A 17,604-nucleotide genomic window follows, 5' to 3' on the forward strand; every position below is an offset into this window, starting at 1 on the left:
GTGACGAACAACGTGTCCTGGAGACGCCCGTAGAGCGTGAGTGCTAAAGCTCAATGCCATCGCAATCGTTAGCACTCTTTGAGCATTCATGACCTGTCCGTATCAGACCAGTCCGCTATCGGTTCCCCTCAGGCACAGTATGCAGCTGTGTGAACACGCGCTCCAATGACACCTTTACTGCAGTGGTCAGATGAATACGTCGCGATCGTCTCTTACTAGATCGTTAGTCTGTAGAGCCACCTTTGCGTGACTATTACATTCCACCTAATGCACACCCTCCCTCGCCCGAGTTGGCTCCCGACCCGGTGCAGACGACCGGTCTATTTGCAAAAACAGCGGATTCTCGAATGTTGCAATGCACTGATCACTTGCCGTAATTAGGGCGGGGTGATGAGCAATTAGAATGGATACTTATCAGTCTTGCTTGTTTACGACTTCACCTCAATGACTTTCTTAAACAGATGCTCGCTAGTTGAGAAGCGCCTTTCTGCGACATCCGACAGTGCAACTCGACACACAACCGTGGGGTACAACCGCATATGCACGTGGCGAACCCCCAACTCCCACCACGCACTTTCCACATCCTGCCTGGCAAATTCTCTAGTTTTCTCTTTGACTAAACCTACTCAAAGCACCAAAATCAATTTCTAGTACATATACTTACACCAAAATTTCCCGATAGCATACGAAAGTGACTTATGTGTAAACTAAAAGTTCATACTAAACTGCATGTCCCAACAATATGAATTAGTGAATTGCACTAATGATGAATTTATGCTTGATGCTAGAGACTTGGAAACATGGTGGCAAGCAGCACGGCCGAACATGCTATAGCGACTAGCATGAGAGTCAAATATGCTGGCTGTTGGTCTCCGGCAGAGTGGGCTGTGCGAGTTGAGTTACCTAGCACAGCAGAAGCCAAAGCAAAATAAGATTGTGCTCCTCACTGCCTTGGGCAGTAGGTAATACACATATGTACCAGTCACTATTCTATGACAATATTGAAAGGTATCCTGAAAACAATCTGGCTAATTCAACACACTGTTCCTTACATAGAACTGCACCAGACATGTGGTGCCCCTTATGATGATAGGGTCAGTCAAATTAAATGCTCTACTGGAATGAACCACTAATTTTACAAAGTAACACATGCATGTGGCCAGCTGGGAAAGACATCTAAGTATCATGCCAGCAAACGCTCAACACAGAAAAAGAATAAGGAAGAAAGCACCTCAGACAGAGAATGTGCGTCTATAGGACAATCGACCATCTACAATTGGGCATCCTGTAGTCGGTACAAGGTTAATTACAATAAACCTAGCTGCTTCAAATAGCCTGCTTTAGAGACAATGGATAATAACAATATGTGCAATTCCTTACCTAAACAAAAATCTAATAAGATGACATAGCTCCAAGAATTGAACACTTTATGACTTCAAGAAGGAAGTGGAATCTATTGGGATGCACACTTAGCCTAGCAGACCCAACCACATTAGACCTCTGTTACTGATGATTAAATGGATATGGGAACCAAGTGCAGTTAGCTCTCATTACCACAATTAGGCGCCATCATCTACATGTAGACATGGACCACAGCAGCTACTAGAAGATAAATGATCTTGTGTTGCAGAAGTCTGACATGTAATACTACAGATAGAACATGCAGCAAGCAACTGCCTAAATCTAAACAACCACATCTTCATTGGAATACAACATGCAAGCAACTCGTACAAAAAAGAGAAAGTAAGATTGAAAGAAAGTCATAAGAATGATAATTTCATTACATCTTACTGATGGCATGCAACTTTCATGACTGGCTCTCAAGACACCAGTATAAATAGGTGCCACTTTCTGTACTATTCGGAAAATAGTAAATATACAGCAAGGCTGTCCCCATAAAATATTTATTGCTCTCCCACAGAGGCCACAGATATAAGTATATAGAACGAGATAACATTTATCAACAAAAGCAACTGACTCTAAATTGGTGTAAATACAATAAACGCAAAAATTGAGTTTAATTAACACTTTCAACAAACAGTGGAAGCCTTGGCCACACAACCCCTTGTGCCAAGATAAATTCGTATCCAGAACATCAGTCACACCCCTCCATGGGAATTTACTTGGAAAGTTTCTATATGCAGGGAAAAGATATGTAATTACTCCATAATAATTATTAAACTAAATGTTATTCCAAGTAGCCATTCAGACCATCAGTTACAGCCTTCCAAAAAAGTTGGAAAGTTTCCTATCGTTAGTAGAAAATTCTCATTACTCAATAATTAAACTAATTGTTACACTCAGGTCTTACAGTACAACGTCAAAAATAAGAACACCAGACAACTGAAACAAACAGTTAAATTTGATCACCCTATGTAGCCACGCCCAGCTTTAAAGTTTAGAAGGCACAAGATAATGGATTGTTATTTTACTACTAAGGTTCAATATCACAGTTACTGTACTTCATGTGTTCATGGACCTTATCTGATACTTCCCATACAACCACAGAGCTCTTATTAGAATATTGTGGGACAATGTGCCTTTGTACAGTGTGGTTATAGGAAATACAGTGGAAGCCAAGGAATACCCAGGAGGATCAAAGACAAAGGAAGCCATTACCGATAGCCATGTTTCTGATGCTGATTTGGTTACTTCCTTCACAGACAGCTTTTCAGGTGGCAACTGCTCTCATGCATCAGTTACATATGCTGTAAACTTTCACAACTCTAGCTATCAATATCTTCCTTTCAAGTTTGTCTTCAATTCTTCAAGGAATTCCATGGTTTCTACCCTACATACCCTAACCACACTATACAAAGGCACATAACACCAAACGTTCTTATATAAGAGCTCTGCTGTTGTATGCGAGGCAATACGGTACTTTGTTAGCCATACAGTGTATTGTACTCCTGTTTTCAAAAGTTACATAATCACTGATACGGTGTACTATTGATACAGTGTACTATTGATACAGTGTACTATTGATACAGTGTACTATTGATACAGTGTATTATCAAACTTCAGAATTACAAAGCATTTCATAACTATGAAGACCCCAATTTCCTGATGTGTTCAAATCTCTGAAGTTCTACTGTATTAGAATAGTCATGCATAGTTATTCTAAACACAAAAAATGATTCCTTTCTTAACTAAAAAACACAGACTTTCCACATTAATTAAAGTATATCAAACGAAAAACCCTCATCAAAATATTCTTTGAAAAACTAAAGTTTTACGAAGATATATTACAGAAAGACTTGAGAACAAGATTGAAGAAAGAAAGATTGAAAACAAAAAACCAAAAACAAATATATACAACTGCAAAAACAATTGCTCCTCAATAGTGGCATCAAACTTACAACATTACTGCACTTACCACCATTACTTTGTCCTGCATTTCTTGGAAGTACAAACTGCATGAAAATTGGCTAAAAAAATCAACTGTGGGTAAAAATAAAGCCAACCAAGTTACTTTATGAAACTGTGCAGGTCTACTGCTACAGCTGTTACCAATTCCTCTTCAAATCAATCCACAAACAACCAGCCAATTCATCCCAAATCCATCCAGGTAAGAACAACACATGTAATTTCATATCATAATAAATCACAACATTTTTAGTAGTTCATCTCTACACTTAGTTCACAACAACTATCAGACATGCAGTAATCAAGGATAACCAATGTCACAACAACACAACCAAGCTAATACACACTCTGCTCCTTTCATACTCTGGGTCATAAACCTCCCATTTGTTTCTATTGTTAACAGGACATTCCTTTATTCAAATGACACTGATGTTGCAGGCTAGCTTGTGTTCTAGATGCATAAGTTGGACGGTATGTCTTGACATAGTCCCACACTAGATAACTGTATCCACAGATAATAACTAGCAAGTGTTGGTTAAGTGACCACCTAATGTACGCCTACAAGAGAAAGTGTAACACCAGTCCCTTTGATGCATAAATCTTTTGTGTAGAAGCTTTGTTATTAGCAACAACTACTACAGCTGTTGAGTAACCAATCAATTCAGTTTCTTTCATTATCAAAACCATGACAATCGTGGTCACTTCCAAAGCAGGCAGACAAACAGTGCTACTCCCTAAAATGCTACAGTTAATTAAGTACATTGTTTGTGCAGACATATTATAAATAATTCATTATAAAACTTCATTAAATGAAATTTTACAATGAATTATTTATTTCCTTATTTTATTATGAGAACTATTTCACTACAAACATGTTCAATTAAAAAGATGCAAGCTAGTCACCTCTTTCTTGTATTACATGATACAAATAACTATGTATACACTCAATGGTACTAAACAATCACCCCAATGTACTCTAGAAAGTCAAACCTTGTGATCTCCTGTACACACATTCCGACCAATCATTCCATATTCCAACTTGTTACAATGACTCTATCAGCAGGATAAAGCAGCCATATCAATATTCTAGCCATAAGCAACTCATATGTAGATTCATACAGCAAACGATAGATCCTGTTTCGCTTGGTTGTTGAAAAGCACTCTGTCACACCATGCAGGGCACCTATCAAACCCATAATGCATGACAACACGCAAACAAATATACCATTGGACTTACCTCGTTGTCAACAAATCTGTTCCTTCATGACTGTCCTCACTGTATGGGTAACTAAGAACCGCACCATCATAATAACCTCACATACTCAAAACAATAGTAGATGCACGAAACATTAAACGGACCTTGGTGGAAACGTCAAATCTAATTCATGCAAGTCTTTAAAGTACTGAGACTCCACATCGAATTCTAAAAACTGCAGAAGTTCACAGATTTTATTTCATGACACTCGTTAAACTACACAACAAAATACTAAATTTACGAAACAGTTACCTTTTCTCCACTATTGATCAAAAATTCTGAGCTGTTCTTATACTGAAACAACTTTTCCGCTATTGTCAGTACCTGCATAACAATACTCAACATGACTTGATGTTTTAATAATAAACTACACTTAAGTGTCATGTTTTTGTAGCTTATCATTTACATACAGTCTACAGGACAGCCTATATCACAAAATCACTTAAGTAACTTGCAAATAGTGACTACAGTACATAAACAATTTGCATACCTTCTGTGTTTTCTTCTAGCGCATGGGAGCAGCCCTACTGCTCGACTCAGCATGAGTCTCCCAAACTAAACTTTAGCTGTAGCGTTTGCTCACATATTTTTAACATTTGCCATACCTGGTCTCGTAAAAAGCAGTTACTACCTACCCTACAAACATTTGCCTAACTGTTACAGGTTTAACAGCCATACCATCATGATGAGCCAATTAATTAAACCATAGAGAAACAAGTTGCAGTTCAACACCACCCAAAAATACTATAATGTCATAGCAATCTTCAAACATTGTAATAGTGTATACATAATGTATCAACTAGTTTTATTCATGTGACAAAATAAATGATAATTGTAACATTTCTTGATTGCAAATTTTCTTGCACAGATGCATACACATACACAGCATAAAATGAGAAAACAACCAAACATACTGTATCTGAATTTTCGCCCTCTCGCCTGTACACTGCTTGGTAAACTTCACCCCCTGACTTTTTGGACCACTGTGGACTCATATCCCCACACAAACTCTATAAAAAACACAGTAACTGACAACCTCACCCATCACTACACACGAGTAATCTCACCTTAACTACATTTTGAAGATCTAATCGAAAGTTGAAATCACCAAAGTAAAAGGTAGAAACTGGCTGACTACCATCTTCTCTCGTTACCCTGCCGACAGGAAATTTACACATGACAAGTTGTGTACATATAGTAGCCACAATATGCATAATCTTACAGTTTCATGACATGTTCCATTGCTCTCCGTCTGTTTAGGCAGTATGGTGAAGGACTCTGAACAGTCACAAAATATTTCCATTGACATACACAGTGCTATACCAGCGCTTTGTACTTGCTCCAAAGCTCTCAAATTTGACGCATCATGAAACAGATGTACATTTACTAGATTAACAACTCTACATACATTGAAGACCTATTAACCAAATTCTAGACGCACCAGTAGTACTAATTATCACACCTGCCACACATATTCCACTTCGTATTCAGAAACCCTTTCCGTGACCACCTAAACTATGCAACAATATCAATATCATGCATCAATACCTGTACTGTAGGTTGCCAAAAGTCTTGGTAGTGTACACAAACACTAACTTTGTGAGATTTCTATATTCTCTACCTTACTCACAAGTTTCATAATGAGTACAACTGATAAGAAAGCCTTCTCAAATCAGATCACTCACTTTCCTTAAAGTTTGAGAAGACTGCTTTAAATTCTATTCTCAGCTTCTATGTAAGAGAGCTCATCACTAAAGAGCGATCAGAGACTGATGGCATGATGAAGATGGGGGATAAATGTCGGCTACGGCCATGAAGCCGAAGTAGCCATTGTCTATGATGGCAAACACACTGAAGAAGTACAAAGCAACTAGATCAGTGCCAACAAGACTAAAATGGGAAGAACTCGGAAAGCTTTGCAATGGGAACTGCATCACCTGCAAAGGCTTGCCAAGGAAAGCAAAAGATCTTCTAGCACGATCATCTCTCAAAAGGAGCCTATTGTCCCAAAAGTCATTATTAGCTAGAGGACAACCAGACAAAGATTTAAGGAATTGGGACATACAAAACAAGCAGCATGAAACAGCCCTTCATTAGCAATACAACCTTTACTGATGAGAGCAAGATAATGCAAGTGGAAGTGATGGTCAAGTATATGTATGGAGAAAATCTACAGAAGAGTGACTGCCCATGTACACTGGGAACAGTCCAAGGTGCGCTGTGGATGATCTAGAGAGTAATCTCAAAAGTGAAGCAGCAAAATGAAGATACATCGATACTCTCAATGAGCATTTTCCCCCTCTGGTAAGAACATGACAAGGTAATGGAAAACCAACATTTCTGTACAAAGACAATGCAGCTGCCACCGTGCAAACATAGTTTGTTACTAAACGGAAAGAGGTTCATGGAGTGGCCAGCTCAGAGTCCTGGCCTTATCCGATAGAAAACCATTGGGCAATGCTTAAGGAAACAGCTTGTAACAAGAGTCCAGGTCCATAAAACACAAAGGAATTAAAAGAAGAAATTAGATGTGAGTAGCACAAACCACCAGAGCTAATTCAACACTTACTGCCATCCATGAAAAGCAAAATTGCTACTGTAGTTAACATAAAGACATGTCCTTAAGTATTAAAATAGTATTTTGGAAATGGATAGGGTCATCCGGGGTAACTCCGCGACCGTGGTAACTCCGTGAATATCCAACCCTGTTCGAGCGTGAAGCATCTTACCTCCAGTTTAGGATTTGAATCTCTTCTACTGTTAGTAAACTACTTGATGTAGGAATACGAGTTTCATAGCAAGTTGATTGCTACTGAATAAGACATCCAGAACGGCAAAGCGATAGCAACAAAAATGCCTCCTACACCTCACAGAAACTTTGTTGAGCACAGCGAAAGATCTAATAGGTATGCCTTATTTGTCACTACCACCGTAGATGCAGTAGAGAAACATACCCAAGCAAGCAATAGTTATGACCATTCGTAAGTCGTAATTGCCAGAACAAAACTCTGTTCCGAAGTTACCCCACCCACAAGATTAGCAGTGCCCACAAAAGTCCCTAATTATCTTAAGAACGATTGAGATTTCAGAGATGGTCGCCCACATGCTGATTTGCAGAAGGCTACTGCTCCATACGGTAGCAAGATCAAGCGACTACAACACTCATATGTAGCATATGGGTGTGTATCAAATTACTCACAGAGTTACCCTGGATTACCCTACATTAATATTCACTGTCGATTTAATGCACAGACTACATCTTCTAGAAGTTGCAAGAGACACCTACCAAGACCTTTGGCAACCCAATGTATAATCACAATCACACAGCTGTTCTTACTTCAGGGAAAAAGTCAGCAGGAAATTTGACTTTCTGATGAGCTTCACTGCCTGATAGACTGCCACCAACAACAGTTTTCCCAGAAATGGGCTCAAACATCTGTTCTATTGAGCATCACAACTGTGTTGATACCACATATCATTTCCATAGTGTAACAGCCACAACTTACTCGTAAAACTCCACAATTGAATGTCTTTGAACGACTTGTGAATAAAATACAGAGAACCAAGAGCCTGTTTACATAATATACAAATATGTTACAAAAATTGTCTACAAACTTTGTAATCATTAATTAATAATTAGTTCAATCAAACTACACCATGTTCTATTACCACTTCAACCAGCTTAACTCCAAATTACTATTCTAAGTAAGACTAATTTCAGCTATTAAATTAAGCCAGAGAAACGAGACTTTGTAAATGTCACACCCACTGAGACTTTGTAAATGTCACACAGACTGAGCAAACACTGTATGTAAGTTAAATAGGGCTCAAGCACTTCTATGTCATTATGTCTGCTCAGGGGGTGTCATACTTCCAATCTGGTCAACAAGGTCTAATCACTGACAGTATTCATGCTTGGTTACATATGTGCAACCATAGACAATGGCAATTTGCCAATGTGTATGAGAAGAATTCACTTGGGCAATATAATCCATGTTTACAACTCATAAAGTTTTATTGACAATGCAGAATAGTCAGGAATGACTTCCATGTCCCATATGCCTTGGTCGAATCCTGCCATTTAACAACAAACAATATTTCGTTGTGAACAACAATGGCCTCATAGCTGTGAATGCAAGGGTGGAAACAGAGCTTTACTTACTGTACTATTCACTACTTATTATGGCTTACCATTACAACAATAATCAGACAAAATAACTACATGAACAAATATGCCAGAATGACTACATAGTATCAAAGATGCACTAACACACTGCATATACAGTAGCAACCACCTTTCTCAGTGCCCACCTGGTGTGAGCAAGGCTATTGCTAAGCATACAGCATTCTGTGATAACACAAAATACATTAGCACCCATTGAGACCATCTGTCCAACACAATTCGTAACCACCAATCTACTAGAGTGCTCATACAAGAAAGCACCCACAATCATCCCATCAAATATGTTCACTTCATAGCAGCTACCCTGCCAACTACATGTCTCAGAAACAATACAATGATACACATGGTGTTACAGTCCTTTAGATGACCCAGTGACAATACGCTCGGTAAATATTAGACATGTAAAGATATTCAACTATTTGATAAAAGAATCAGCACAACAGATAACACAAAATACATAGATGTGGACAAAATGCATTCAAAAAATACTGTAAAGACAAAATGCTATAAAGACAAGATGCCTAGCAATCAGTAATTAAATCTAATAAAGGAGCAAGGCAGAAAGACATAACAAAGGCATTATGTATCCAGATATGTATTTACATTATGTATGCAATGCAAGACAAAGATGTGGTACTACATGAGGTTGTACAGTAGTTACTCAGCAGCAATCACCTGCTGCAACTCCCAGTCTTTGAGGTTATCAATTAGAACAGGTTTCACTATATTCAAGAAAATATAGAAAGAAACCAAAGCAATCGAGTTGATAAAGCTATCTTCAATTGTGTAATTAGACTACTCATTTCCTTAGCCAACGTCTTATTAGGCATCAACAGCAGCAAAACTTAAGTCACACCTGTGCCTGGGAAAGTTGACTTTACATTCACTTCCAGCTTTAAAATATATAAAATCAATCATAGAATAATAATAATAAATATTCAAGAAAAAACTGAGTACAGTACACCCACAGTCCTCTTTTTTATAATTTCCTATTCCTACACAGTCTACCAAAACAGCACGTGCGTTATCTTTTAAAACAAGACCCAGATTATGTGCATCTCGTTGTGTTACAATGTCCCGTATTCAGGTGTTTGATATGTCAACTACTTTACTGATAATCTGTGTAGCCACCAGACCTTTTTCTTCTCCATTGTCACAACATGTAGTGAAAAGAAGGTTTGGAGCATAAATTCAACGATAGGTAGGATGCAACAGAGGACGAATTTCGTAGGAGAGGGACGGAAGTGGACGCGCTTTGATGCTGTCACCGCCATGGCGCCTCACTTCGTGATTTTCGTCCCAGGAAACGAGATGACCAGCTATTCTGTTTAGATCAGCATAGGATGCAGTGTATCTTAGTCGATTGCTAACAGCAGTTTTCGTTGGTCTCGTGATTTCTTTTGCACAGAAGAGGAAGATGAAACGGGCGGAAATGGCTGATCTTGAAATGCACGGTGTGCAGCAAGTACATTCACTACGAAGTACGGGCGCTTGTGTATGAATCGTCAGGCCTTCAGGTGTGCATTGATTCTTTTGGAGGCGATTTATTGTCGTTTAGGGTATAGGCAAGATGATCTATGTCTAGATGGTTTAGTGCCTTGCTGGTCCGGGGCCAACTTTTGAACCTTCTGTGCATTTAGCTCCACCGCTAGAAGGCAATTTGTTTCCCTCATGCTATTGCATTGATGTTTTTCTTTTCACTTTACAAGAGCAGCACCAAACCGTTGCTTGTGAGGGTATCTATCGGTTGCATGAAATACGAGTTTCGTCGACTTGGGTCAGCCCTTGTGACACAGCAGGTGGGGCTGATGGTGTAGTAGGCGGGACTTAGGCTTTTGAGCTTTGCCAGATGTGTAGCCGTACTCATTGTTCCGTGTATTCCAGTCAGTAAACGCTGTACAAGCACTCTGACAAGTTGTACAACGTTGTACACGCACATTTACTCTATTGTGCCTGTAGCTGAACGTCATTACATCAGGAAGAGAACGTCGAACACCTAAAGGGGTCCTTGTCGTGAAATCTTGCCATGGCAATGCAAGTAACCCAGTGTGAGCATTCACATTCAACAACAGCTATAAGTCAAGACAACTGATCGTTTTTGCTGATCTATTGCACTTTGGCATTATCCGGGTACTTTTGAAAGATAGACTACGTGGTTGTTCCGTAGACTGACAGTACCCTTCAGATGACCAAACGGAAAGTTTAAATGTGGAAAGTCAGTAAGATGGACATAATGATACGATTATTGACAGAATAAATGCAACTAGTTACCAAATCAACTATAATTACATTACCGTGAAGGTCTCTTTATTCTTCATATTCTCATCTAACAGAACCAGCATTCTGTCATAGTTCTTAAGCACATCTGAGTTCGTGATGGATCTGTAACACATCACCAATGTAAAATTACAATAACATTTATCACACCCCTTCCAAACACGCAGTATACTGTGACTTGGCAAAAGCAGCTACACACAAACACAAGCTAGTAGTTTGTAAGTCTCTCTAGTTTGCAAAGAAGTCATCAATTGCTGAGCCCATCTACTGTGTGTTGTGTGTTAATCCCTAATAAGTCCCAAGCAAACGTTGTGAACTCACACAATTCTGGGACCTGCACAACAAACTGTAGCATCAAGTTTCATTACCATACTAAACACTACTATTCTGGTAAGCATCAAATATATTGGCAAGCGAAGCAAGCCTCTCTCTTGTCATGTCAATTGAGGTCGAGATATATTATATTTATATATTTATATATTTATATGTATATACGTGCGTCAGCACTTGTCATATTGATTTACAGCAAAATGAAGAGTCGGATTAAAAAACAATGCCAGATGGTTGCAATTTTGACTCCGCAACACATGCGCTAAAAGTTGAATCAAGGGTAAATCAAGGGTACCCTTTCGAGGGCTCGACACAATTACAATTTCTTGGCGAGAAAAGTGAAACGACTCTCAATTTCGCTCCCGTATGTGACTAACGAGGAAAGGAGACTGATGCATGACAACCGGAATGAAAAGGAAAAGCTAAATGAAGAGAAAAGTCTGTTTTTTGAGTTTCCGCGTTACTTTGACAGAAATTACTACTACGCAACCATTATCACGTGGCTACGCGACCATTGTTATGCGACTATCTCAGCAAACGATCCAAGCGTGAACAAACAATGAAAGACAAAGCCACAAGAAGAGCCACTGACAGTCTGTTTTCTGACTTCCTGCATTTTGTTTGACAGAAATTATTGCTACTTAAAGATGCAACCATTGTTATGCGAATAAGTAAGACAGAACACCATCGCTCGCCTAACACAATGCTAACCGAGCATTTACTAGTATGAAGCTACTACGCCAGATTACCAAGATTCTGTAGGTTATCAGCTCTGTCAACCTCCTGACATACGGAATTGGAATCCAGCTAAGTTTAAACCCAAGTAGTAAAACCACAAACAATTCTGTTATCTTCATCGTATACCTAAGAAAAAGCTCACAAACAGTAACTGATAAACAAAAGGAATTTAAGGTAAGACAAATCTTATAAAATTATGATTGAAGAATTCAGCCTGGTTCACAATGCATGCTGCACAGCTGAAAGCCGGCCTCATCACTCTCTATTCACAATGTTTGCAACATGACACTACAGTTGCAGGCTGCACTATCGTGCGCAGTACAGTACAATTTCCAAAACAGCACCCCGGGTTGCAATATTTTTATGGAAGAAAATCTATTCCCAATAAGCGGCTGGGCACTTCATAGGAAACTATGAAAATTGGTAAAATGACTTGAGTACCGTACAATGTACCACAGAGTAGGCAAATGTGAGGCCCGTCCTGCATACTTGGTCTTTATTATAAACTTAGGAGTACGACCAGACCCAACTGCCCTCTTACACTTCTTGTCAGGTGTTTCTTTAGAGGGTAATTTATCTCTCCATTCTCGTACCCTAGTTTCGGTCAATACCCAGCTCACACGACACAAGGTTGACGTTGCTTCCGAATTCTACTTTCAGCCTTTTCGACAAAGCTCAACTTCTGTTCCACAGTAAGACTGCTATCTGGTTGCCATACCGGTACGTACACTGTAGTATATATAGTAAAGCACGTTACTAAAATGCAACCTCAGAATATCGACCAACTTCGATCTTCATGGTCGAATCGCACACCATAATCTTCAATCTTATTAGAAGCCCATGGGCTCTACATAAGAACAGTTTCTAAAAGATCGCCCAGTGGGGCTGGGTGCTGTTTCAGAAATTCCCGGTAATCCATTTTCCAAGCATTTTCCTTGGCCCTCTGATCTTTGTATGACTTTGACTTAAGCCTCCAAATGCAATAGTACTCTTGCACGATATCAATCAGAGTCTCTACTTCATCTACCATAATACTTCTCTAGACACCCCATGTGATAATAACTCTTGTCTGATTGGTCTATTTATTAACACACTCCCAAAAATGACAAGTGTGACTTCCATAAACGCAGTACAGTGCCACAAACCATTACTGTTAGTATCAGCATGTTCACAATAGGCATGATGCCACTGTTGTGGCATGGCATCACCAGCATTTGCTGTTACAAAAGGCATATCTACAAGTGACACTCACGCTTGTCTTCAACAAAAAGCAAATATAAAAAGTTTTGGCTATAATTTTAATTATAGATGAAGTGAGTACTTATTAATACTGATAGTAATAGTACTGGTAGACCCTAAAGTAACAAGTCTGAAAATACCAATACCATGGTCACGTGAGGTGCATCACAAGTGCGTATTGAGATGGTGTACATAATGTATTGCACAGCAAGTGTGCAATAAGTTACTTCCTGTTAATATTGCATTCTCACTTATACTTATACAAGTCACGTGACTAGTCTTGCGTAGCCAGACCTTAACCCCGCCCTCATGCCGCATGGGGGGAAGGTCTGGTGAGGTTCCTTTGATCTTGCCATGTTGCCGCATCACCGAATTCTGGTGAACTAAAGACCCTATAAATGTTAAAGAGGCAAGATAATATTACCACTTCTCATGCCTAGCACTCGCATGGGTGTTTACAGGATGTAATCATCAATGCTATCTTTAACTCTAGGCAAGCCACGAAAGAACGTTTCATGGCCTTACTGTTGAACAGCTATCGTGAGGTGAGTTCTTGTCTTCACTGTCGTCGAAATGGTGTGCGTGTGCGCCCTTTGCAGTCATTGATTTTCACTTACTAATGCCAGTGGTGACGACCACGTACGTGTTTGGTTAGTAAGTAGGCTAGTCCAGTGAGAAGCTAGACAGTAGGCTGTGTGGCGAAGCGATCATCTCCTATATTCTCAGGAGTTCACAGAAAACACGTCAAACACAAACTGACCGTGACTGCATGTGCAATGAAACCATCAGATGATCGCCTCACGATAAAGTCATGAAACACTCTTTCGTGGCTTGGCTAGAGTCGAAGATAGCATCGATGATTACATCCTGTAAACACCCAGCATATGTCAGAAGCAGCAATATTATCTTGTGTCTTCATAACACCAGAATTCGATGATGCTGCAACATGGCAAGGAACCTCACCAGACCTTCCCCCATGCAGCATGAGGGCGGGGTTAAGGTCTCACGTGACCATGGTATAAATGACTTATCGTATGATTAGCGTGCTATATGGCTTTTACCAGCACCCAGAGTGAGGTTAGAGCCCTGGCCTTGAGCGATATCCTTCCCCTCATGCTGGTAACAGCCATATAGAATGCTAATCATACAATAACCTATACTTGGTGGACATTTTCCGACCAATAGTGTTAGTTCTACTATATATTATGTTGTTTCAATGTCATCTTATTTCAGTAAATTTGGTGTCCCTTTCCTATACCTAAATTAAAAGCACACCCAAAATTTCTACGTAATAGTTAGAGCATAGTTTAGGGATCCATTAATGTTAGTGACTCAAAGCCTGAAGGCTTATCAACAAGATAATTGAGTGGCTAAGGGGTCAATAACATCATGATAGATCCCATTACAAACCATGCTCTAATTGCTTTGGAATATGTCACATGACCATAGATGTAGTGTGGTTGGTGAATTTAATCTGGTGGCAGTTTTGAATCTGTTGGTTGACAATGAAGAATGACATCCAAACATTTGCTGTGCCCCGTAGTCCTAGAGAGCAGGTAGATTAGTTACTACTAATTGCAGACCACCTTGTAGACTATCACACCTTGTAGATTAGCTAAATAGAGGGAGACATAAAAAAGTGTTTTATGTTGAGGTAAGTCAATTAATGAAATAATTGAGTAAGGTGTTGTTTGTTGAAATAGTTGCTCTTGACAACAATCGAACCTTGCTAATTCAAACCTTGCTAATTCAAACCTCACTAATTCAAACCTCACTAATCCAAATCCTCCTGATCCGGATTGCGGTTATCTAGTTTCAGCAAATGCGCATATCTGACTATTTTAAATCCTGACTGTGACAATATTTAGAAGTACATGTAGCTGTTGCAGCAGTGTCCTTCACCACAAACATAACACACTGTTGCATTTTAAGGAGGTATACCTACTACTTTAGACTAAAAAAATGTAACACAAACCAAAAAGCCCCCCAAAATGAGCATGTGTTAAACTGTTTGATGAATGTAATTACAAATGTCTTAAATTAGCTGGCCATCCATATTAGCATATTCGAAAAACTTGTTGGTTGTTGATTGAACAGTGCAAACAATCACGAAATCTGTCTAGTAATACTGCAAGATTAAATTAAAGATTATGATTATTAGTACACCCTTTACAACAAACTTATGAAATCATTCTAGAACACTGTTCATCAGGTGCAAGTCCACATCCTGGAAGATCTCATGATAATGAAAAAGCAGTTACCTAACAAATTATTTTTGTCAACATAGCAATTTTTTTCTGAAAAATCATTTATTTTCAGCAGGACACTAACCCACTTCCTAGAGATGTGGTTAGATTACCTTGACGTTACCAATACAAGAATATTGGCCTCCTGCTCAATCTCCAGACATAAACTCTACCAGCATACCAGCAGTAGGGTAATCCGGGGTAATTCCGTACACATTTGCCTTCGGTGACCCGTATCACGTAGACAATGCGTCGTTTTAACTTTTGTTGTATCTGCTGTTAGCATTGGTCACTGCACTATATACAGGAAATTTCGAGGTCATGTCCTTGCTCACCTCGATTAGAAACAGGATATAATGTGAGGGAAGGTCAGATTTGGTGGGTGGTGCAAGTCCGTACACTTACCAATACTCGCTTTTCTCAAAGGTTTGGGGTTTCTAGCACTGTTCAACGTGCACTAACACTTACAAATCGAGTCTGTGTGTCTTTCTGAGATGTACAATTAGCGTTTAGTCAACACAGCTTAGAAATACATGGTCGCTGAGATATACGACCTGGAAGCTAAACATACTCTATTGTCACCTATTTTACAGTTATCAGAGCTGGAAGATACAACATAGTCGTGATTGAGCGGAGCACCAGTAAAGCAGGTAGGGATACGCCCCGCAAAATAGCATGGATGGCTCGTTACTAGCAAGTCTTATCTCACGAGCGAGTTTACCGCTGACAGATCGTAGCAAGGAAGGCCAAATACTACGGCTACAAACAGATTTGCAAAACAAGATTTGTTCTTGAAAGTTAGAAACCAGACAAGTCAGCAGATGTGGTACCTTCGCTCAGAAATTGCTGTCTAGATTCTACAAACGATAACGCTGGCCGCTTCTTTTGTTCCATTTGGAGACCTAGACGATCAGCTATTCAACAAGTGCTTACTTACTAGAATAGAGCTTGGTTCAGAGCAGTGATCAGCCGTTGAAATCAAACTGTATGGAATGGAATTACCTTCTCCCAGTACTCGATTACCCTACTATAATATACCAGCCATCACTCTAACTGTTACACAATTTAATATATCATAAAGCGAAATCATCTACATTCAATGAACTTAAATAGCAACAATATTGGTGTGTGCAAAAGAGTGACTTCTTGATTGTTAGTCAGCATCAAATAGAGTGCACGTGGCATGATCATAATTTTTGTATGGTGCCAAAAATTGACACAAAGTATACATACAGTAACAACACAGGTACTGTACTCCTCCAACCACATGCATGGCTAGCACACAATTTATACCCACCCTCCATACCGACATTTGCATTGACTGACCGACCTCACAAGACTCTGTACATTCTTCATAGTTGACTCATAGTGCTTGCCTCCCAGCTCCTGCAGATGAACTGCTAGAAAATGAGGGTTGCCTTGCCGTACAGCCTAGAGCAAAACGTCGTGCTTCTACTGTACACACTTGTGCTGTCGTACATCACAACCTACCTCCAACAACTCGCACAACCAAATCTGTTGCACATCGTCAGGCTGTAAAGCAAACAGAGAACACGTAATCCTTCACGCACTAAATGCTCTCGGGCGAACACGGCCGACATGTAGTCGACGAGGAACTCGACGAACGCCCAAGGAACAGTCTAACTGCAGCCGGATGTCGGCCGCATTCTCTAGCTGCTCACGAACCTCTTCGAACGCAGAGCCGACGTTGGATGTGACTAGCATCACACAGACATGACCGTCCATCGCGAGACTAAAGAGCTAGAACAGCTGGTAAGAACAGACGGGAACAACAACGAGAAACAACAAACGGGAGTTAGGGTAGGCGGTCCCAAGTCGGGACATCGTTGGTCACATGACTAATTATCAGACAGCAAATCTACACAACATGATCGTCTACGTGTGATTGACTCGAATATCGGGATCAGTGCCCATCTTAGACTCGACTTTATTGTACAGTACAACCAATA

General features: G+C 39.7%; 1 protein-coding gene across 1 annotated transcript; it reads right to left on the reverse strand.

Moving 5' to 3' along the window:
- Positions 1 to 561: 561 nt before the first annotated feature.
- LOC134195836 (inositol polyphosphate-5-phosphatase A-like) lies at positions 562 to 17,497 on the reverse strand. The gene is made up of 18 exons (XM_062664926.1): positions 17,321 to 17,497; positions 17,126 to 17,167; positions 16,965 to 17,065; positions 11,099 to 11,186; positions 8,128 to 8,191; positions 7,959 to 8,062; positions 6,084 to 6,136; positions 5,958 to 6,021; positions 5,844 to 5,899; positions 5,689 to 5,776; positions 5,536 to 5,631; positions 4,874 to 4,945; positions 4,726 to 4,796; positions 4,604 to 4,654; positions 4,486 to 4,549; positions 4,357 to 4,419; positions 3,377 to 3,428; positions 562 to 903 (listed from the first exon to the last, which is right to left on the reverse strand). The coding sequence occupies exons 1-18, from the start codon at positions 17,378 to 17,380 to the stop codon at positions 785 to 787; spliced, it is 1,308 nt and encodes a 435-aa protein (XP_062520910.1). The 5' UTR covers positions 17,381 to 17,497; the 3' UTR covers positions 562 to 784.
- Between the last annotated feature and the right edge of the window lie 107 nt (positions 17,498 to 17,604).

The sequence above is a fragment of the Corticium candelabrum genome, chromosome 1, assembly GCF_963422355.1.
Source record: "Corticium candelabrum chromosome 1, ooCorCand1.1, whole genome shotgun sequence".
NCBI classification, from domain to species: domain Eukaryota; kingdom Metazoa; phylum Porifera; class Homoscleromorpha; order Homosclerophorida; family Plakinidae; genus Corticium; species Corticium candelabrum.